The sequence below is a fragment of the Bombyx mandarina genome, chromosome 16 (assembly GCF_030267445.1).
Source record: "Bombyx mandarina strain Sakado chromosome 16, ASM3026744v2".
NCBI lineage: Eukaryota > Metazoa > Arthropoda > Insecta > Lepidoptera > Bombycidae > Bombyx > Bombyx mandarina.
The window spans coordinates 12,624,250-12,648,298 of NC_143222.1; the positions used below are offsets into that span (position 1 = coordinate 12,624,250).

General features: G+C 37.0%; 1 protein-coding gene and 1 long non-coding RNA gene across 4 annotated transcripts in view; one reads left to right on the plus strand and one right to left on the minus strand.

Annotated features, from left to right (window-relative positions):
- The window catches only part of LOC114240522 (serine/threonine-protein phosphatase alpha-2 isoform), a 53,066-nt gene that overhangs the window by 5,616 nt on the left and 23,401 nt on the right, over positions 1 to 24,049 (minus strand). For 2 of the 3 annotated variants that reach the window (XM_028171093.2, XM_089733792.1), the window contains exons 5-7: positions 2,814 to 3,010; positions 2,028 to 2,175; positions 822 to 960 (exon numbers count right to left, since the gene is read on the minus strand). In XM_028171093.2, the coding sequence (XP_028026894.1) occupies positions 822 to 960; positions 2,028 to 2,175; positions 2,814 to 3,010 (484 nt within the window). Of the gene's footprint in view, positions 1 to 817; positions 961 to 2,027; positions 2,176 to 2,813; positions 3,011 to 24,049 lie in introns of those variants that run through there. The other variant, XM_089733794.1, reaches the window with a different exon arrangement.
- LOC149501367 (uncharacterized) lies at positions 18,250 to 20,326 on the plus strand. The gene is made up of 2 exons (XR_016324371.1): positions 18,250 to 19,445; positions 19,522 to 20,326. It is a non-coding gene; the product is annotated as an uncharacterized LOC149501367 (long non-coding RNA).

A 24,049-nucleotide genomic window follows, 5' to 3' on the forward strand; every position in this document is an offset into this window, starting at 1 on the left:
TTAGACAGATATTAATAAAGACAAACAATATTTAATCTTTTTTTTAGGGTTTTATGACCTGGTAACTAAGATCTTTAAGTCATGTCTTATTTATATTCTTATATTTATCGAAAATGATAATATGGAATGAAATGATTGATTTGAGACATTAATCAACTGGGATGAAATTAAATGAAATGAAATGAGATAAAAGTATATGGGATGAAATATAATCTTGGTAAAGTGGTGGTCATTTACTGAGTGAGACTTTTTCAGTTAACTTTTGGAGGATCCCGAGAAGTTACGTTCAGCGGCTTTGTTTGATTTTCCCACATTTTTGCACTTTCACAGATACTACACAGTTAATAAACCACCGTTATTAGACATTTAAACCTGAAGAAACACTAAATAGATAAAATAAAATAAATCACATAATTTCACTCCTCGCGTTCCCGCCAAAAAGTCCTCATATTTAATCTATTCTCAATTTGACCACAGACTATACGCAATAAGAAAAGTTTGACATTATACAAATAGTACGCATGCGTGTGTTGTTTCAAATACATGGTAGTGAGTGTAATGTTTTTATTTATTGATTTAATGTATTTTTTATGCATAATTAAATACTCTATACACTCCTCTATATTCTCTATAAGTGTGGGGAAATTTCATACTCCTGCGTCCGCGCAATTTTCTTTTAAAGGTTACAAAGTTTTTGCTGCTTCACTTATTTATATATAAAGATTGGGTCTCTATAATTCCAAAGGTTTTGCGACACAAGTCTATGGACTCTATGAGCTAAGCGCTAAGAGCTAGAATGGCATGCAATAGTGCTCACTCACTTCTTCTTGTTCTTGGGCTGTGCGCGCGGCGGCGTGTTGGGGCGGCCCATGTTGAGGCCCGAGTACAGCTTGCGCTTGTCGGCCGGCTTCAGGATCTGGAACGAGCACATCAGCGTCTCGTCCACGGACATCAGGGCGCCTGTAAACGAAAGACACACAACGATCTCCTTCAGTTAGTTCGTCACGTGCGAGGGAACAAGGCTTAGTTAACACAAATTTATAGTTTAGTAATTTCACAATTATGATGATTATCGCTCTAGATGACTGGACTGATGGTGTGCCCATTAGTGGCAAAAATATATGCAACCTTCGTTATGCTGACTATACTACTCTGCTGGCTACAAGCAAAGATCTGATTGCCGAATTGCTGAATCGCGTCGAAACAGTTGCCTTCAGTTTTGGTCACCGAATCAACAGGCACAAAACCAAAATCATGATAGTGGACAGAAGCAATAACAATACCCCGGAGATTACCGAGATTGCATTTCATCTTATACCTACCCAGGTTCACTAGTGACTAACAGTGGTGGTTTGGAGAGTCTCTCACAGGTTCTCGTCAACAGTGCAATCCAGGATCCTTCGATATTTTGGACACGTATCGCGACGGCCAGCAGAGTCTATCGAGAAACTTGTTGTTCAGGGTAGGGTCAATGGTAAGGGATCTCGTGGACGAATCCCCATGCGCTGGACTGATTAGGTGTAAGACCTTACTGAAACCCCACTTAACGAGTGCGTGCGCCGGGCCTCGGTTCGCAAACTTTGGAAAACGTATGTCAAGGTTTTAATAAGCAAGAATTCCACATGACCACAACTGCTTTGCCAAGAGCAACCGATTATGATGATGATGATGAATTTCACGATGCATTTTTGAAACCTACATTTTCTTCAATGTTGCGTGCATTAGCTCGCATTACTGACGGATGCAAATCAATTTTAACAAAGCTTTTGTAGTTACTATGTTTACATCTTCAACGAACAAAAAAAAACACTTTTCAATCACTTTTTTGTTATTACCCTTATAGGCAGACGAGTATACCGCCCACCTGGTGATAAGTGATTACCGTCGCCCATGGACATCAGCAATGCTAGGGAGATCAGTAAAGCCGCTGAAACTTGTACAGCCTCATTCGCTGTGGTCACCGAGACACAGTCGTCATGGGTCGAGGGTGTGAACCTTCCGACGGGGTCCAGGCCGCGCGTACCGACCTGCATTATCAAACTCCCCGCAGTAGTTTGGTGCCGAGAAGAGTGTGACGAGTTGCCTCTTCGCAAAGAACTCGTATCCATCCTCGACGACCTGGTGCGCGCGACAGATCAAGTCGAACTCGTGTTTGGACAAGAACTTGCCCACGACCTGGAATGCGCCAACACAGGGGTCAGTCCAAAATGGACATATTACACAAAATAACTAAAACCAGTCGAGTGTTGAAACGTCGTAGTTATTGTTGGCGTTCGTGTGAATAGATCCAACAAATTGAGTGTATTAATTGATGAAACAAAAACTAAAGCTACAAATAATCCCAAAGAGAAAACTTGTGGCTAATCACATCGTGAAATTATGGTACTGTTATTGTTTCGTCTGTGTGTGTTGCCCGCTGAGTTTCTTTCCGGATCTTCTCAGTGGGTCACGTTTCGGATCCGGTGGTAAATTCCGCGAAGCACTGCTTTTGCTAGGGCCAGTGTTAGCAACACTCCCGGTTTGAGCCCCGAGAGCTCACCTACTAGTTAAGGTTACGCTGAAATAGCCTCTCAAGGGTATTAGCTTAGGTAGGGGAAAAAATACTATGTCTACACATAGTATTTACGGCGAGAAACTCAGTGGGCTGTGTTTATGGGTTAATTCACTCGTCGAGCCCTTCGCCGCAAGGGACGGGTTCGACGAGGACGGTGACCGGTGCTTGTGGTACCTAAAAGCATAGTTAATGGATCGGGAGGATCCGTAATGACGTGTTTTGGGTGACGTCGACATCGTAATTATTGAACGATTCATACTTCGGTTCCAAAAGTGAAGCTGACTCCGCGATCGTTCTCGCCCCAGCCGGCCGTGTCCTTGTCGGGGTCGGACCAGAGCAGGTCGCAGAGCAGGCCCTGGTCCGGCACGTCCGTCGGCCTCATGATCCGCCGGATCTGTTCCATAGCTTGCAGGTCCGGCGACAGACCGCCGTGACAACAGAAGATTTTCTCGTCAACTAAAACAAATAGATAAATACTGTTGGTTAAAGAAACTTGGTTTTTTTTATTGCTTAGATGCGTGGACGAGCTCACAGCCCACGGCCTGGTGTTAAGTGGTCACTGGAGCTCATAGACATTACAAAGTAAATGGCCACCAAACTTGAGATATAAGTTCTAAGGTTTCAAGTATAGCTACAACAGCGGCCCCACCCTTCAAGCCGACACGCATTTCTGCTTCACGGCAGAAATAGGCGGGGCGGTGGTACCTAGCCGCGCGGACTCTCAAGAGGTCTTACCACCAGTAACACCAGTAGGCAATACAGGGCCATTAGAACCAGAATGGATTACAGATACATTAGGTAGTTTAATGTCCTCTTAGGTTTTCATGAAAGCCTAACTATATTAACAGTTAAATCTCGCGTTTATTAGTACCGACGATTAGCATACTTTCATCTCAGTGGTCACCGGACTACTGACGGACGGACAAACGGAAAATGTCGTAAAAGTAGTTTATAATAAAGGTTTCGCTTTCATTAAATCCATAAGAAAACACCACAAATAATAATTACCACAATCAATCAAGATAGAAGAGTCACGATTAGAAATAATGTAACTGTTACATGCAATGTGCATTGAGAAATGTACCGCATAATATTAACGAGGAGAGGAATTCTCTAAATAAATAAATTAAACCAAGCAGCACTATTCTTTATTTTTATTGCCCTTGTAAGCAGACGAGCATACCGTCGCCCATGGACAGCAATTCCAGGGGCAGAGCCAAGCTTACCACTCTCCAAAAGCCTCGTTTGAAGAAGGACATGTCATAGCGCTCGGGAAACGTGGCAAAAATGACAACAAAGTTCAATAGTACCCTAATTCGGTTCCTAGTTCCTGTGTCATTATTGCCCTTTCAATCGGTTCCAGAGCCGCCACACAAATGTGCCCGATATCCGTAGGCGTCTTTTTATTTCTTCACGCCCACGAGGCTCAATGAGAAAACGTGACTTGACATAAATAAACCGCAACACAGGGTTCCCGACAATATACGAAGACACGTTCCTCGTACACCAAGAGATCGTGCAACAGATGTTTGTAAATTTTTTTTTGTGTAATTTCGGCGATAGGTACCTACTATTAAACAGAGATGGTGATCGATTTGTCAATAGTGGACACAATTTCAGAAGCCGCACATAATTCTAATAATATAATAATATATCGTCTTCTCGCATTAAAACTGATATAATCTCAAAACTTACCAATTTTACAGGAAAGTGTTTTAAAGGTTTAACATGTGATATTTTTTATATTAATCATCTTTGCAACATTTATTTTTTATTTATTACCAATGAAATTATCTGTCTCTTAAAGTAAAATAATTTTATGTATTAAGTTTGTTATTAATAGTCAAAACATAGGTAAATTAAAAAAAAACCTAAAACTAAACTACGCTCTTTTGACAGTATTTATGAGAAAAATACTGGTGATACCAAATGATTCCGCATATTAACTCCATTTCGAAAATTTTAGGAAATTATACGCTTTTAATTAATTAAGTTAGATATTTTTACTTGTAGGTTGGTTACGTTTAGAAAAATGTTCAAGGGCATCCTCCACTTTATTAATAGGTAGGTTAATGTAATTGTTTAATGTATTATATTGTGAAATTTTTTTTTTTTCCTTCCATTATTCGTTAGATTAGTTTTTGTTATTGTGTTGTTTTGTCATAATTGTAAGGAACATTGTTATACAAATTCAGCACTATATGTCTTGTTTTGTCGTGCGCACATAACTAATGTTGCAAGCCAGATTTTGTTTCTTTTTATTTGTGTTTTTTATGTATCTTTAGCTTGTGATGTGTATTGTGAGCCTAATAAAATAAATAAAATAAAATAAAAATAAAATAATGCAAAAAGACGATATGTAGTATTTGTGACGATTCACGAATTTAATATAGCCGATATTCTTCAACATCAACTATAAGCTTCAATTACATCTGTTGAACAGTAAACTGTTTACTTTTTATAGTTACATAAAACATCAATTTTTCTAATCTTTTTGAGTGGCATAATTCTACCTGAGGGTATGTTATTCAATGAAGTCAGCAATACCATGGGCCAAGTCGCTGCCTGCTAATTGGTATAATTATAAGTATTGAAAGTTCGTAATTAATTTTTGTTTGAAGTCCGATCGGAAACGCTTAGTGAACAAAAACGTTTACATTTAGGTTATCGGCACAGAGGGCGCGTCACGTCTCTCCTATCGAATCCAATTGGAGTGCACTTATCGATGTTTCTGGAAAGCACTAAGATGCTTCCACTAGATTTTAGTGCCTTCTAGAAATATGATCGAAAGTATTATGACTTTCGAAATCACTAGGATTTCTCAGCCGTATATTTTGTTTGAAGTATCGAGCATTGCATAAATATAATAATATATAATAAAACTCACAGCGGACTTGGTTTTAGTTGGTTACCTTTGTAACTTGAATGTCGCCACCAACCATCCCAAGATATGAGGTAAAAGTCATATACAACAGCTCTTCCACGCTTGATACTGAAACGCATTACTGCTTCAATTGTGTTTCTACCTTATTATTATCCAAATATGAATTTCCAGTTTTATTCTTCTTTTTTTTTATTGCTTAGAAGGGTGGACGAGCTCACAGCCCACCTGATGTTAAGTGGTTACTGGAGCTCATAGACATCTACAACGTAAATGCGCCACCCACCTTGAGATATAAGTTCTAAGATCTCAGTATAGTTACAACGGCTGCCCTACCCTTCAGACCGAAACGCATTACTGCTTCATGGCAGAAATAGGCAGAGCGGTGGTACCTACCCGCGCGGACTCACAAGAGGTCCTACCACCAGTAAGTACCATCACAGCGCACCCTTTTTTTTACTATTCATGATCCAGTTTAAGAACCATTTCTCTAGCGAAAATACGACCTTTTCTTCACTACATATTCTATTTTTATCAGTCGCCCGGGGCCGAGCAAGCCTTTGTTACGTGTTATACACGCTTTACATGGGATTAACGTTTGTCGAAACGTACAAATAAAATCCCTTTCATTTTATTATTTACTAGCGACCCGCCCTCGCTTCGCTTCGGAAACATTAAAACACACATGAAACAAAAAAAAAAAAAAAAGTATCCTATGTTCATCAGGGACAATGTCGGCTTCTAATGGAAAAATAATTTTTCAAATCGGTCCAGTAGTTTCGGAGCCTATTCGAAACAAACAAACAAACAAATCTTTCCTCTTTATAATATTAGTATAGAAGTATAGATAGCATAATAATGCTCATTTTTCCACGTACCTGTTACAAATGTATCTAAAAAAAATAAGTAATAACTTGGGACATCTAGAGAATACATCAATAATATTAAAATAATTCATTCCGATATAATAATTTTAAATGTATAGGTAAATTGTTAAGATGCCTGTCTGGTAGCTGCCATCTTTTTTTTTTTTATATTTTTTTTTATTGCTTTGATGGATGGACGAGTTCACAGCCCACCTGGTATAGGTAGGGTGGTGGTATCTACCTTTGCGGTCTCACTAAAGGTCCTACCACCAGTAATTACGAAAATTATTATAATTTTACGGGTTTGGTTTTTATTACACGATGTTATTCCTTCACCGTGGAAGTCAATCGTGAACATTTGTTGAGTACGTATTTCATTAGAAAAATTGGTACCCGCCTGCGAGATTCGAACACCGGTGCATCGCTACATACGAATGCACCGGACGTCTTATCCTTTAGGCCACGACGACTAAGTATATCCCTAATAAAATAAATTGCAAATTCATCTTATGGCCCCATTTTTTAGTTCCAGGCGAGGTATAAACAAAAAAGAGTGTGGACAAAAATCAACTAAAACTTCTGTTACTATTACGACGTAATTATTTTTTTAAATTTTATTGCATGACATGATCAGCCTTGTGCACTTGTAATTTATATTAATTTATAGTGGTGACGTCACAAGCGCAAGAGCAAACCACCAATCGCCGACGGCTCGCGTGCGTGCTTATATAGTCGGATTTTTAATTAGACGAAGCCAGCTGACAGTAGCTAATGTCACTTTGTGAAATAATGTTGCTATATTTAAAGTAATAGTGATGCGTTCAGTTCTCGTTCAATCACATAAATGAACAATGAGTGTGAAGAGTTACTCATTAATTTCAAACTATAAAAGAATATTATTTATATTTTACAATAAAATTGTATTAAAGTGATCCAATATAATAATATGTTACTAGTAGTATGTAACTACAATCAGTTTTTTTTATTTTCATTACCTATGTACCTATAATTGTTATATTTTATACATCTATAGTTTCAACTATATGATGCATTGGAAATAGGACAGTCTTACAAGCTTCCTCGCAATGTTTTTCTTAATGTTTAAAACACTCGGTATTCAGTACAGGTAGATACCATAGGAACATAATGTTTCGTCGAAAACTCGTTGGTATGTACAAAGCACGGCTAAAATTCGAACCCCGTGCCCGATATCGGCAGTTCGGCACACTAACTATTCACTAGACAATCGAGGCAATTTCATTAATTCAGGAGTTTTTTCAATCGTTCACTTTGTCACAACACTATTTTTATTTCATCAAAAACTGACAACACAGTAAACGTCAGTTTACTTCGTCTAATAAAAAATCCGACTATAGACTAACAGCACACGTGACGCAAGCCGATGTTGGCGTTATTTTAACGCTTTATTGAGTGTAAAGTAAAATATCTATATAAACTGTCCACAATGATTTCATGAATGCAAAAATTCGGCCGTACTCGCCCACTTCGCTGCGCATTTAAAATTAGCATCATTATTTATTGTCATTATTATTAATGCCCTTCATGAAGCAAAGGATCGCGGCAGATGGAGGGAAGTCGTACGGGAGAAACTGATGCAGCGGGGGAGTCTCGACCCTCAGTAATATAGACATCAACCCAGCGAAAAGTACTGCGGTGCTATTTCAGAGGGGAAGCTCCACACGGATTTCCTCCCGTATTAGGAGGAGGAATCTCACACCCCCGATTACTCTCTTTAGACAACCCATGCCCTGGGCCAGGAAGGTCAAGTACCTGGGCGTTACCCTGGATGCATCGATGACATTCCGCCCGCATATAAAATCAGTCCGTGACCGTGCCGCGTTTATCCTCGGTAGACTCTACCCCATGATCTGTAAGCGGAGTAAAATGTCCCTTCGGAACAAGGTGACACTTTACAAAACTTGCATAAGGCCCGTCATGACTTACGCGAGGCCCGCACACACATAGACACCCTCCAATCTCTACAATCCCGCTTTTGCAGGTTAGCCGTCGGAGCTCCGTGGTTCGTGAGGAACGTAGACCTACACGACGACCTGGGCCTCGAATCTATCCAGAAATACATGAAGTCAGCGTCGGAACGGTTGCCGCCGCTGACTACTCCCCGAATCCTGATCACGCAGGAGCCAGTCACCGTCGACGCCCTAGACACGTCCTTACGGATCCATCAGATCCAATAACCTTTGCATTAGACGCCTTCAGCTCTAACACTAGGAGCAGGCTTAGGGACCTCGGTAACCGTACTCGTCGAACTCGACAAAGAGTTCGCCGTGCAACCTAACCCATGAATCAGCTCGCTGAGTTTCTCGCCGGATCTTCTCAGCGGGTCGCGATTCCGATCCGTTAGTAGATTCATTCGCGAAGCAGCTACTCTTGAGCTGTTAGGTCTCCTTCGGAGGCGCTCGGGTAGCTGTTAGCAAATCCCACCCCTCCTGGCTGAGCCTTTGCTCGCCCACCTGTCCTGGTGAAACTGGAAAGGCCTCCGGGCCACCAGTAATCCTTCAAACATAAAAAAAACCCCTCAGTAATGAGGAAAACGACGCGAGGAGGAGGATTATTAGGGAGTCCAACACTCATATAAATATTAGCCTATCCATCAAGTAGATGTATTTTCTAGAAGGTTGGGGCAGCCGTTGCAACTATGCTTGAAACCTTATAACTTATATCTCAAAGTGGGTAGCGCATTTTATAATACGTTGTAGATGTCTATGGTTTCCAGTAACCACTTAACACCAGGTGGGCTGTGAGCTCGTTCAGCCAACTAAGAAAAAGAAAAAAACCAAGTTTCAAGTCAATCGGATGCATGGTTGAGTAGTTATAACGGAACATCCGTAAAAACCACTGCAGATTTATATATACCTTGTCTTTACGAAAAGTGGAACAGAAATAACAATAAACTCTTTACAACATTAGTCCGTACTGCAGCCTAATAATGAGGTGTCAGCTCTTAATATTAAAACAAAAATATGCTCAGAAATATGAAAGATTAAATTGTTTTAAAAATAAATAAAAATGATTATATCCCTATCTGTAAAATAATAGATTAGACAAAATTAGTAATTACGATAAAATGTAAGTTCAATGTCCCGATTTCGATTACTTTTTTGAATGACATCTACTTTACAGTCGTACGCTATTTACTTGTTTGAGCGATGTGAAAACTGCTACAATTCGTCGACCAAAAGTTTTCAAGTAAAAATTATTTGGTATTAATACTCTAATACCCTCCACATAACTAAGAAATAATAATAAAAATATACCAAATGTTACTTAAGGTAAAGACAAATTTAGATAACTTAAATCTTAACAAAAAAAAGTAAGTTCAACTCTTATCGTTCATTTCATCCAGATTGAGCATATCAGTTAACTTAAAATTAATGTAAAGCCTTAAAAAACTTAAAAAAAGAAAAATACATCTTAACGGAAACTATTTATATTCGTCCCTTTTTAAATACGCTTTTATTAGCTTCAGACGTATGTATGTTTGTAACGGAATCTTTGAACATGATTTTGACCCCTTCAAAACGTCGGATTAACTCGAAATTTGGTATACTTATTAAGGACCGATGACAATTCAATATTTAAAAAAAAATAAAGAAAAAAATTGAAATCCAACTAAAAAGTAGAAAATAAATTTGAATTAAAATTGGTGCCAGAAAAAATGATTTTATTGTAAAAAAGCGTGGGGTGCTTTTCAGGATATTATCAAAATAACCCTTTTGTTAGTTTTTTTAAACAATAATATTAGTTCCCATTTTATAACCTTTCGAATGCGTAACAGATGAAAATTACATTAAATACGCGTAAATAAATGTATGTTCTCGTAATTGATAGAAGCGATCAGCCGTCTCCAGGAATGCGTCAAGACTTGTCGATGTTATCGTGAAGAATGGAGGGTGGTTATATGTGCCGGAAAAGATCAACAATAAAATATGTTTAGTGAAATAAATTTACATAAACTTTTTATAAGCAATATTATATCTTTTCTTTAGTCTTTACGCAAATAAGGTAAATAAAATAAAGAGTGTAAGTAATAATAACATATAACACACGTATTCAGTTCACCCTTTGTTAGCTCAGCCTCGACCCGATATTCACGACTTCAAACACAAGGTTTAGAATTCACTGAATTAGATAATCCGAAATAAAGCAACCCGATTCATAAAAAAAATGCGGAGCATCAAAGCTTTTTGATACCAAGAGATTATGCCATTGAAGTCTTAAAGATATTCCATAGCTTCTATGATGATACATTGTTGAATTATATTTTATACAAGGCACCCAATAAAAATTCACACGTATGTTGTACAAATATATTATAGTAATGGAAATGTTTCAGTTTGATTTAAAATTTATAATTTTTTGATATAACACTTGCTAATTGTGTCAGCTTTTGATAACCACACAATAACCGTATCTATGTATTGTCTTACGAACTATTCAGCACCATGGGGCAATCTTATGATAATACCCGAAGGGGTGATGGGCGATTAAAGCTCTAAATGGTCACTTGTGAGATCATCCAAGTCGTTCTCATTACCTTTGTAGATAATTAGTTACTACTGCCTGGTAGAATATGCCTTTCTAACTGTTACGACAAACCCCTTGTTACTTTGCTAGTTTTTACAGAATATTAAAAAAAACCGATGTATATATAGCTCATCAACTCTGCACGCAAGAGAAGCCTAAAAAGTAAGTTCATTGTTGTTCTAATTTCGTTTATTCAACTAAAAAACAAAACCACAAATTATTCCTGTATAAAGTTAGATCACTCGTTGAAACCAAGGCGAGGGGTATAAATAGCTCGTCGGCTTAACCAAACATCCTTTAGAATGACGTCAGCAAGAAGGGAAGCCGCTTTGCGTAACGCTACCCGTAATAAAGTTCCGAAAGCTTTTACTAAGATTGTACAACGACCACAACATTCAACGTGAGCTGAATATAAATTTGTCTTCGTCGAACTCCTCGATTGCGACAAAGAGTTCGACAAGCGAACTAACCAATAGACACAGCCCACTGAGTTTCTCGCCGGATCTTCTCAGTGGGTCGCGTTTCCGATCCGATGGTAGATTCTACGAAGCACTGCTCTAGCTAGGGCTAGTGTTAGCAATGCCCCAGGTTTGAGCCCCGTGAACTCACCTACTAGTTAGGTTACGCTGACATAGCCTCTTAGGCTATCAGTGAATATGTAGGAGAAAAAAAAGAATATATCTGGCAGACGATAAACTTAATTTGTCACTAGTTATATTTATTTTTTCACTATTCCCACTATCCCAACAAATCATTATCTTTTTCCAACATAAATACACACTTCATAAGAAATTGCGAAATACGCAAATAATCGAAGGTGCCAAATGCGCTGCAAGATGATATATACAATATCAGCGAAGAAAAAAAAACTGAGACATTAGAACTCATATCTTAATTTGGGCTAAGGCATTTACGTTGTAGATGTCTATGGGCTCCGGGAACCACAACCAGGTGGGCCTTGAGCTCGTCCACCCATCTAAGCGATAAAAAAAAAACACAAACGTTAAAAAAGCATCCAAATGGCCAGTCCATAAAAAGGATCTTGAACATGGATGTAATAATAACCGAAAGTAGATTGCAGAGATCATTGAACATCGGTAAGCTGCTGCTTGCATCATTGACGTTGAATCTGTACAGACAACCGAAAGTGTAAGTTACGTAAATTGTTTTGTCGTAAGACAAGGCTCAAGAGTTGGTGTGGCTTTTATCTGCGCATCAACATGAGCATTTTTTTGTCAATTACGTCATTTTGTTGCTTAATCATTAATTTTAGAGATGCGAGTTACACGCTCGTTGCGATTTCTTCTGTTCAATTCGACTCTGAAGATGAACTTCAAGCAACAATCAATATACAACAAAATGTAGATCCAACAAGTAATAATTAAAGATACTATTAATGTTTTTAATAATATAATTTGAATATAATAATAGGAACTAAAAGTAAATTTGAATGTGGTCGTTATTGAGCGGTAATAAGCACCAGATATATTTTGATACAGCAATTAGCTTGATTATTAATATGCACTAAAGCTCATTTAAAAAAAAACCGTTGAAGACTTTCTTATTTCCAATGGGATAGTGACTATCCTATTCTTCGGCCAAAAAAAACCAGATTCTTTGCGGTCAATTATGATGTAATAAATATCAGTACCAATAACATCTACAAACATTACCGAGGGACAAAAATAGCTACAGCGAAAAGTCCCACTTGAAACAAAGGTACAAGTGAAACTCATAGCGAACACCCTAGATTTTACCTCGAAAGCCCTCACTCTCCCCCATTCTGTACATCCCGCACGTTCCGCTACACGTGACCTACTTTATAGTTGACAAGCGAAACGCTTACTTATGTTGTGTTGTCATTCATTTTAGTACCAACATTCAACAATGTTGTCGTATGTATGTCAAATGATCCGAGAATCTGCAGGGTAAGTCTTGTCTTGCTATTAATTAGAAGCCATAAAGGACGCGACCGTCGACTTCCTCGTAGGTCGTCTTTGGAAGTTGTACCTCATCACCTTATTTTGTTTGTGGACCCTCATACTAACAGGTTCGTGTCATGCCGACGGATGGCTAAAGTGAACGGCACTAAAGACAAAACAACAATAAAAATAAATCTAAATATAATTCTAATAATTTTAAGAACTACTTGTTTTCTACTGCTCTTCTACCACTACCACTTCTACCACTCTCTCCTCTACTACCACTTCCTCATTTTTTAATTATCTTCGTCTGTTCGGCATTTCCAGGAAGGTCAGTACAATTTCTCTTTAAGCGATTTAGTATGTACCTAAATTCATGAAAATGATTGTGAATTATTTTTTATTGCCTTTGTAGGTAGACGTGCATACGGCTCACCTGATGGTGAGTGGTTACCGTCACCCATGGACTTCAGCAATGCCAGGGGCAGAGCCAAGCCGCTGCCTACCGATAACTAAGTATCTTTTTAAAGAGCACTACAGTTCTTCAAAGAGACCACATCACAGGAATAGCAATTTGACACGGTTTGGCCCCAGGTTGGAGAATATTGCTACTCATTCCCCGAGGAATATTTAAGCACCTTTTACTCAGGAAGGAGACGGGGTGGTGCTAAGCCACCACGAACCACACAACTCAATTTCATTTTAATTTCCCTTTTATACTAAATTACACAACGTTCTATTTTAGGAAAGTAATAACAATTCGAGTTGCTCTCAAAGGATTTTTTCGTAATCTTTTTTCAGAATTGGGTTTCGGTACAAAAGTATTTCATATAATTTCAATAAAAGGCTCAACGATTTTCAAAAATGTACGAAATATATCAACCAGAACAAGTAGGTGTTCTTTCTCTCCTTATCTATATATTAATATGTAAAGCAAAAACTTTGTATCCCTTTTTACGAAAATTGCGCGGGCGGAGAACTATGACATTTTCCACACTTATAAAGAATATAGCAAAGAAGTGCACAATGCGAATAGTTTTTTAAAATAATGCATAAAGGTACATTAAATCAATAAAGAAAACATTACACACACTACATACCATGTATTTGACGCACACACGCATGCATACTATTTATTGTCAAACTTTTGTTCTTGACGTCTGTTGTCAAATTGAGAATAGATTAATTATTGTTTGTCTTTGTTAAAGTTTAATATTGGCAAAATTTGTGATTATAGAAGTATAAAATACAATCATAATAGTGCACAAACTTACAATTCCAATTAATTATAGTCGAATTGCGACTACTGCGGAACCTCTAGTATATCTAAATTTGTCTTAAAATAATTGTTGCTGTGGTAAAACACAACCACCATAATAGTCCTTTTAACAATCATAACAAAATTCATTAGAAATCCATCAAATAAACAGACAAGTTTAAAGCGTCCAAGGTTTCATAACGTGGCTGTTACACATCTACTTGCTTAGTGGACTTTCACAATGAAGGAAACGGGCCGGTTAACAAAAATCACCCATACAAAAGATTTGTGTAGCTGTCGGTATTATTGGGCGTGCAGTAAAGTAGTAGATGTGGGGTAGTCAACAGTTTATTTCAGCGGCACATACCGGGTCGAAGGACGACACAACCTATACATGTACGATCGTAATGAAAAACAAAATCATAAACACGGACAACCGGTTACATTTGACATCCACAAAATAACATGCAGTACAAAAACATATCTGTAAAGTTCAACGTTCGATACTTCCGTAGTTTTGTTGATTTTGTGATTATTATTGTGAATAAATTCTGGCTCACCGCGGACATCACACATTGTTGGTTTCTTGCCTTTGGGTAAAAATCGAATGGTATCCTGTTCGACATCAATCAAGAGGCCATTATATCGTCTTTTAGAAAATCTCAAAGTTTTACGGATGGGCTACAGAAAAGCTCTTGGCGTCTCTGCTGTTCCGACATGAGTTTGCTGGTTAGAATAAGGTCGTCAACATTACAATGTGGTTAGGCACTCACTCACGATAGGTACCCCTTCTATTTCAAACAAAAATGCTAAAATCACAAGCTCTTTCTTAAATTTATGAAGTATTGACAAACAATTGTGTGGCAATAACCCGGCAGGCACAGATTGTAACCACAATCGATTACCACACGAACCTCAAGTGGATTTTGCGTAAGTCTCTTTTGTTAAATTCGTAAAGCAATTTCCTTAACCTCGGGTAGTAGCACCCACGCTTCGAATAACGTAAACGGTGACGGTTTAAGAGCGGCTGCTTAACATATTTCACTCGAGTTCATCACCCTGTACAGAGCCTGAGCCCTTTTATTATGAGGCATTAGTCTCGATCGCACTCATACGCTGCCTTTTACAATACTCCTCAAGCACAAACGTTTTTTATTACATTAATGGGTGATCAGGCTCACGGATCATCTGGTGTTACATAGTTACTAGAGCTTACATATATCACATCTTGAACGCCGTCACCCACCCGAGATATGAAATCAAAGTCTTGTAGTGAACAGCGGCTGTCCGCCTCTTCACAAACAAAGTGCATGACAGCGTAGCAGCAGAAATAGGTAAAAAAGAGACACCAAGCCGTGTAAACTGTCATATCCACTCTTTTACCAGTAAAAACAAGTCGACAAGAATATCGAAGGTTGTTGTTAATCTTTGTTATCGTTGAATTCTATCGAAGTTCGTTCTGAACGATTGCACACACAAACTGGACAGTTTTTTTCCTCTCTGGAATTTTGTTCCTCTGTTTAAATAATTGGTCGGTTTCCACATGTTTTATGACTAAATATACTTTTAACCTCTACAGGGATATTGGCACATAAAATATGTGTGTGGACGATTGGTTTAATTATTTACATATTTCTAATTGTACACTAAATGGCCACGTACACTTTTATTAATACTCACTCTTTTTTTTACTTATTTAATTGTTTTCAATATAAAATGAACAAAACAAACAAACTAAATTCATTTTTTTTATACTTTAAAAAATTCGTCCCTGTAGAGGTTAATAATTCGTCTTCCCGGGAATTGTGTTCTGCTAAGCTACTTATGCGCGAGCTTAAAGGCCGTTTTTGTGCAATACAATACACTACTACTCTACAATATATACAAATACCATTGTAACTTAAGACAATTGTATTAAACAACGTTCGAGGTAAATTGAATTGTGATTCATTATTGTTTGGAAATAGTGAGTATTACAATTAGCGTCTTTAAGATTCGTTACGCTACACAGACATGTTTTGGTGAGTATATTAGCGCGTCGTCATGGCATTTACAGTTGGACTACCTTCGAAGAGATGTAAAGAAATCATCGATCGATAATCGTGCAAATAAAACCATTCAAAATGGTGAAACCTTAACCAATTGTGCAGTAAACTTAACAATTCCATGTTTTATATTGATTAAAAGCCTCTTAAAGTTTATTTTAGATATGATACAATGAATGAAAATTCATCGCAAAATAATATTTTGTACAAAAATTCAAAACATATTTTCCAATTTAGGTAAAGAAACGATGGTGAAACTAGCCTAGAAAATTGCCGATATTCATCTCAAGAGTCTCACTCAGGAAACCGGTAGGACACCTGCGAGAGAACACCCGGCTTCCCGCCAGCTGGTTCGGCATTGCATTCTAAAGTCGCCATGTGTATAACGTTTACAAAAACACTGGTATTATTGAATGCTAAAGTGAACAAAAGGCCAACAGAATAAACAGAGTACAAGTGTATATTGATTCTTTGAGATTAGCTGACAAATTTCAATTTATTTGAAGTCTTTAAATTAGTAAAGTTAGTAAAATGATTTGACAATCGTAAGAAAACTCAGATCTCAAGCAATTTATGCTATCATAGCTTTTGCCCGCGACTTCGTCCGCGTTTAATAGTTACTTTGGCGTAACGCAAAATTTTACCCGCCTCTTCATTTACGTAGAAAGTGAAAACATTTTTGAATAATAGAATGTTAAGGATATTTTTTTAGATCTTTTAAAGGGGAACAATTCTCTCACACATTACTTTAGCAAAACTTTAACCGTTTCCGCAGCGCACGCAGTGTAAGCTTTCAAAAGGGAAAAAAACCCGATTTTGAAACATTAGCGTGATGTTATATAGCCTATGGCCTCCTCGATAAATGGGCTATCTAACACTGAAATCATTTTTCAAATCGGAACTGTAGATCCTGAGATTAGCGCGTTCAAACAAACAAACTCTTCAGCTTTATTATATTAAAATAATAGTATACATATAATCCGTCCATAATTATACTAATTAGTCCAATGCTTTCGTGTTTTTTTTTCTTCCAGCCGTTTCGTCGGTAGCCTAACGGGTTATTTCAACTACGCGCAGAAGTGTAGGTGAGCTTACGGGCTCAACCTGAGAGAATTTGCGAACACTAGTAAAATCTACCCCCGGATCGAATCGCGACCCACTGAGAAGATCCCGCGAGAAGCTCAGTGGGTTGTGTCTATAGATTGCGATCGTGTGTTAGAAGCTTTGGAAAGTCTACATCGACGGATCTGAGACTTAAATATCTGACTGTCTCTCTCATCAAAGTAGACAACGGCATCAATGTTGTGGTGTCTACAGAGTCTGCCAATTGTCATAGGTTAGACCTTGATTTCAACTAGCATAACCAATAAAGCTAACGATTGTGGTAGTCTATTGAATTGCGAATCTGCGAATTACATAACGAACGCGGTAATGAAAACTACATCACGTCAAGTTTATATTAGTTTAACTAATGAAATATTCAGAAATGCCACCATCTAGACAAAGCACTCCCATTCTTAGAATAACAAAGTAATGAACGCTTTAAGGGCGCCGCGAGTTCCTTTACGCTTAAGGCGAAGCCGCTTCTTGCTACCCTTGACACAAGATTTAAAGTTTTTTTTTTAAAGATTTTTTTCAAGAAATGATATCCGGGCAGACCACACTTAGCAAAAGTAGTAAAATAATTAAAGACAATAAATTTAATAAATTTGGGAGTGTGGGATAGGGGTGCTTTTCTGGATATTATCAAAATAATCCTTCTACTCATATCCGTTCATAAAATATTTATAACTACTGATACCGTGCACCCCACGCTTTTTTTACAATAAAATAATTTTTTCTTACACTATTTTTAATTCAAATTTATTAAAATTTATTTTCTATTTTTTGTTGGATTTTCTATATAAGCGTATTTTATTAGTTTTTTAAACTATTATTTATTTTTCATTTTTTAGTTGAATTTAAATTTTTTCATTATTTTTAAATTTTTTTTAAATATTGAATTGTCATCGTTTCTTAATAAATACACCAAATTTCGAGTTAATCCGACGTTTTCAAGATGGTCAAAATCTTGTTCAAAGATTCCGTAACATACTAACATACATACGTCTGAAGCGAATAAAAGCGTATTAAAAACTTTGCAGCCCATCTCTATAGTCGGATTTTTAATTAGACGAAGCCCACTGACAGTAGCTAATGTCACTTTGTAAAATAATGTTGCTATATTTAAAGTAATAGTGATGCGTTCTTGTTCAATCAGATGAATGAACAATGAGTGTGAATAGTTAATCATTTCAAACTATAAAAGAATATTATTTCTAATTTAAAATAAAATTGTACAAAAGTGCTCTGATATAAGTTACTAGTAGTATGTAACTACAATCAGTTTTTTGACAGCTTATTACAAAGCGCGGCGCGGCGACTAGTGCCAACACCGATCAACGCCGCGCGCGTCAGTTGCCATTTTGTTTGTAATTCGGCTTCTAACCTCTGGTCTGATAGCACGAATGTTTTTTCTGCGCTCACGCTGTTTAGTTATTGTTTTTGTTAAGTTTTTCGTTACGTTGTGTTTGTGGAAATTGTTGTGTTTATTTGTTGCTATATTGTTCCGTACAAACGATATGGATCCTCAACCAAGCACGTCAAGCCAAAGTTTGTCTCCAAGAAAGAAGAGACCGCGGATTGCTTTAAGCGTTACCGAAAAAGCTATGATACAAAACGTCTACAAACACGTATTTGAGGAGAAAGCTGCTTCACTATTACCTATTGAAGCTCCCGAAAAAAAAGAATGTGTTTCGAAAACAGCTGACATTTTGGGAATTGGTGTGACCTCAGTTTACAGAGTATTAAAAGAACACAAACAAAATGAACAATTTAAGTCTCCCGAGAAACGTGGACCGAAACACAGTTTCAAAGATAAATTAGACGATTTTACTTTTGCCGCTATAAGGCGAAAAGTACATCATTTTTTTATGCAAATGAGCCACCCACCATTATAAAGGTATCTTAAACTTTATTCCTTCTACTGCATTATATTCTGTGTCTACCATAATTTTCTTTGTAAAACCAAAGTATTAGATTGCGTGGACTTCCTTACTCAAAAACTTTTTTTATTACTTTGCAGATTCTTAAGGTTGTCAATGAAGATCCAGACTTGCCCGATTTTTCTTGGAGTACATTAAGAAATGTTATGAAACATTTAAATTTCAATTATATCAGAAAATCAAGACAAAGTATTTTAATCGACAGACAGGACATAATTTTATGGCGCCAGCGATACCTTCGAAATATTAAAGAGTATCGAAAGGAAGGAAGGTATATTTATTACCAAGATGAAACCTGGATCAACGAAGGTAATTACAATTTTCTGTTTTCTTTACATTAAATTGTACTTTCAATAATTAATTAATATTTTTCACTGTCTTGAAGGTCATGCACCGAAAAAGGTATGGATTGACCAAACAGTTTTATCGTCCCGCCAGGCCTTCCTAGATGGCTTGACCACTGGTTTAAAACAGCCTTTAGGAAAGGGCAAACGATTAATTATCGGCCATATAGGCGGGGAAGAAGGATTCGTAGAAGACAGCCTATTAATATTTGAAGCCAAAAAGAATAAAGAAGATTATCATCAAGAGATGAATGCTGATTCCTTTGAGAAGTGGTTTAGGGGGTCTTGCCAAAACTAAAACCTAATTCCGTAGTAGTGATGGATGATGCCCCCTACCACTCCAGGAAACTAGAATCGCTGCCTACAATGTCTTGGACTAAACCTAGGATACAAGAGTGGCTAACGAGCAAAAATATTTCATTCGAAGCAACAACGGTTAAAGCTACTCTTATAGACATTGTACGGCAGCACAAACAAGAACATTGCGATAAGTATGTTGTGGACGAGATGGCAGCGCAGCATGGGGTAATTGTGTTACGTCTGCCCCCATACCACTGTGAGCTCAATCCCATTGAGTTGGTATGGGCGCAAGCTAAAGGATATGTTGCAAGAAATAACAAAACCTTCAAAATGACAGAAGTAAAAAAACTTTTTGAAGAAGGACTTCAACATATCACACCTGAAAAATGGAGTAGCTGCGTGTCTCATATAATTAAAGAAGAAGACAAAATGTATGGTCTCGACCACATGATCGACAATGTTTCAGACAGATTTATAATTAATGTCACCGAAAGCGATAGTGATGATTTTTTATCTGATGATGAATAAAAACAAATTATGTAATAAGCGATGTTTTTTATTTTCATTACCTACCTATAATTATTATATTTTACAACATCATACATCTATAGTTTCAAGTACATGATGTATTGAAAATAGGACAGTCTTACAAGTTTCCTCGCAATGTTTTGCTTAATGTTTAAAACACTCGGTATTCAGTATAGGTCGATACTATAGGAACATAGTCATCGAAAACTAGTTGGTATGTACAAAGCTGTACCCGATATCGGCAGTTTGGCACACTAACTATTCACTAGACAATGGAGGCAATTTCATTCATTAAGGAGTTTTTTCAATTATTCACTTTGTCACAACACTATCTTTATTTCATCAAAAACTGACAACACAGTAAACGTCAGTTTACTTCGTCTAATAAAAAATCCGACTATAGATGAGGGTCGAATGAATCCAATTAAAAGTTACAAAAGCTCTATCATCCGCTTTTAACGCACAGTGCAAAGTTTCGGTTCAGTCAGGATTTTTTTAGTCTAAAGTCTGGTCAAATTGAGAATACATTAATATTGTTTGTCTTTAATATTATTTGTTTATAGTATAGTCTTGGCGAAATCAGTGACTATAGAAGTATAATTTTATTTGACAATAGAACCGTAATAATGTTCAAACTTATAATCGAATTTCGACTACTGGGGGATCACTAGTTATGTACCTATAAATGGGCACTGGTACCAATATACAATTTTTATGACGCGATCTAAAATAGGTTGCATTATTGACGAGACAACTAGTTAAACACAAACCTTACGTGTCCCCTCGAATGCCCTTCTGATCGTAAAACATTATAAATGTATTTATTATCTGAGATCTGATACTGAGACGACAAATAATTGTATTGTTATTCAGTGGCGTGTCGTCCCTTATCTTAAACTATTCGAGAGAGTAGCGCTCCCTTGATTGGTGGTACGTTTTACGTTCGTCCTCTTTGCCACTACGACCTCTGAAATAATACATAAGTACGAAACAGCGACTGATAAAAACATATTACGATCTCCTTTTAAGAATTGTGTTCATTAGTTGCAGTATAAAATATATGTTTATATAACAAACAAAAAAAATGTATCTGTCGTATCAGACGCGTTCAATTTTTTTATTATTAATTGTAATAGTGATACTCCAAATAGAACTAAATGGATATACAGTGAAGTTTTATAAAAGTATGTTTGCGAATATCGTTATTCATATTTTGAGACGTTCTCGTTAATTACTGGTGGTAGGACGTCTTGTGAGTCCGCACGGGCAGGTACCACCACCCTGCCTATTTCTAGCGTGAAGCAGTAATGCGTTTCGGTTTGAAGGGTGGACCAGCCGTTGTACTGTAACTGAGATTTTAGAACACATATCTCAAGGCTTTTTTACATTTACGTTGTAAATGTCTATGGGCTCCAGTAACCACTTTACATCAGGTGGGCCGTGAGCTCGTCCACCCACCTAAGCAATAAAAATATATAAAAAAAATAGCATTAAGGTAGAAAATAAAAACAAGAGCAAATTAGAAATCAATATTTATCAAATATGATATGAGAGCCGAGTCAACAAGTCCTGACGGCGATGGCAAATATAAGTGACCTTGAACCGCCACACCTTATGTAAGCAGGACGGTACGCCGCGCCTCGCAGAAGCTACGACGAGTCTTAATGATCGATTGATTACGTTGCTATTAAAATATACTATACGTAAACAATCATATTGATCTAGATGGTTATTGGAAACTGGCTTTTTATCTGTGTCCGAGCTTTAACTATATAGCATAGAACTAGATAGGACCTTTAGAATTGTGAAAAGTGGCTTAACTAAAAATTGTGAGAAAATGAGTTTTATACTTTGAGCGACTTTAAGCATGTATTCTATCGGGTTGAAAAAATAAATCTTAAAAATTAAAAATTAAATTTAGATTAGTTAGAAAAGAACAAAGTGCACTGTCCGTCTCTTTTAAATCAAACGCACCTACCTTATAACTTTTAATAAAGTATTACAATAACTAATATTACTTCAATTATTATACATAGCGACTCGCCCTCGCTTCGCTTCGGAAACATTAAAACACACATGAAAACAAAAAAAATAAATAAATAAAAGTAGCCTATGTTCATCAGGGACAATGTCGGCTTCTAATGGAAAAAGAATTTTTCAAATCGGTCCAGTAGTTTCGGAGCCTATTCGAAACAAACAAACAAACAAACAAATCTTTCCTCTTTATAATATTAGTATAGAAGTATAGATATAGATTTTTGGCGTCAAAAAAACAAGAATTTCGGATTAAGTCACTTCAACTCTAAAAAAGCGATAATAGTCAAACATTTTAATTAAAATTATGAAGGTGTAAGAAAATCTGAAGCAGATAGAAACCCAGAATAAGAGTTTTAAGCATGGCTACGCTTCCGAACCCTTAAATCTTGCATATGTGTTACTAAAATATGTTAATTCAGGAATAAATACGAAACGCTAATTTAACCGTTCATAACTAGTGATGATAAGCTTAGTTAGTTCTAACTTCGATAATAAACAACACTCCAAAAACGAAGACATTTATGGTAAATGATTACCTAGCGAATTTACTGGCAAAAGTAGCTCTTGAACAAAAAATACGAAAGTAATAGTAAGTCTCTTTCTAAAAGGGTTACTTCGCTCACTCGTGAACTTTATCGGATAAAACCTTCAAAGTTAATGAAAGATTCTCTAAATATAAAACCTAGTTTTTTTAACAAGCTTACTTAATGAGCTTTAAAAGTATCTATAGATTAAGTCACTATTATTACACGCATAGACTAAAAGCACTCATGGTGATTACTGTCCCTTATTCTCATTACGGATAGTAACCACACGCTCAATTGCCAAATGGAAGAGCATTAGACTCTGGCCATTTTGCAAACAACAATTACAAGCCGTGCCTAGTAATTCTCTTGGCAAATAGAAGCTTTTATAATAGGATTACTAGTTTTACTAATTGTTCGTTACTTAATTCCGTTGTTATTTTGACTTGGTAAGATTATACCCTACAATGTACTAGGCTGCACTAAAAGTATCGGGAATGGAATATTTCCACTGTTCCTGTCATATTAAAATCTTTTTAATTGAAAACTCCTTGGTTTTAAAAATCGAATACCATTTATTTATTTAAAAAAAGATTCTCGGTCTTGTCACGAGGTTTTGTCAAACTTGTTTAGTCGTTGAGAAAATTCAAGAGCGATGATTTATTTTGACTTTCGAAGTGGTTTAACACAAAAACAGTGTGTTGACCGGATGATTTCTGCATTTGGTGATGAAGCCCCATCCAAAACCACAATTTATCGCTGGTTTGCTGAGTTTCAACGTGGACGTGTCAAGCTCAGTGATGATCCCCGTCAAGGACGTCCAAAAACTGCAGTCACCCAAGAAAATGTTGATGCTGTGCGTAAGCTGATTGAGGAGGAAGATCGACATGTGACATACCGCGAAATTCAGGCAACTTTAGACATTGGCATGAGTCAAATACAAATAATATTGCATGAACAATTAGGTGTAAAAAAGTTGTTTTCCCGATGGATACCGCATTCGCTCTGTGAAAAGCAAAAAGCGGCTCGCGTTACTTGGTGCGTCAGAACTCTCGAAAGATTCCACGCAGGATCCTCAAATGCTGTATACAACATTGTATCAGGTGACGAATCCTGCATATACGCGTACGAACCCGAAACAAAAAACCAGTCACGAGTTTGGGTGTTCGAAAATGAGTTA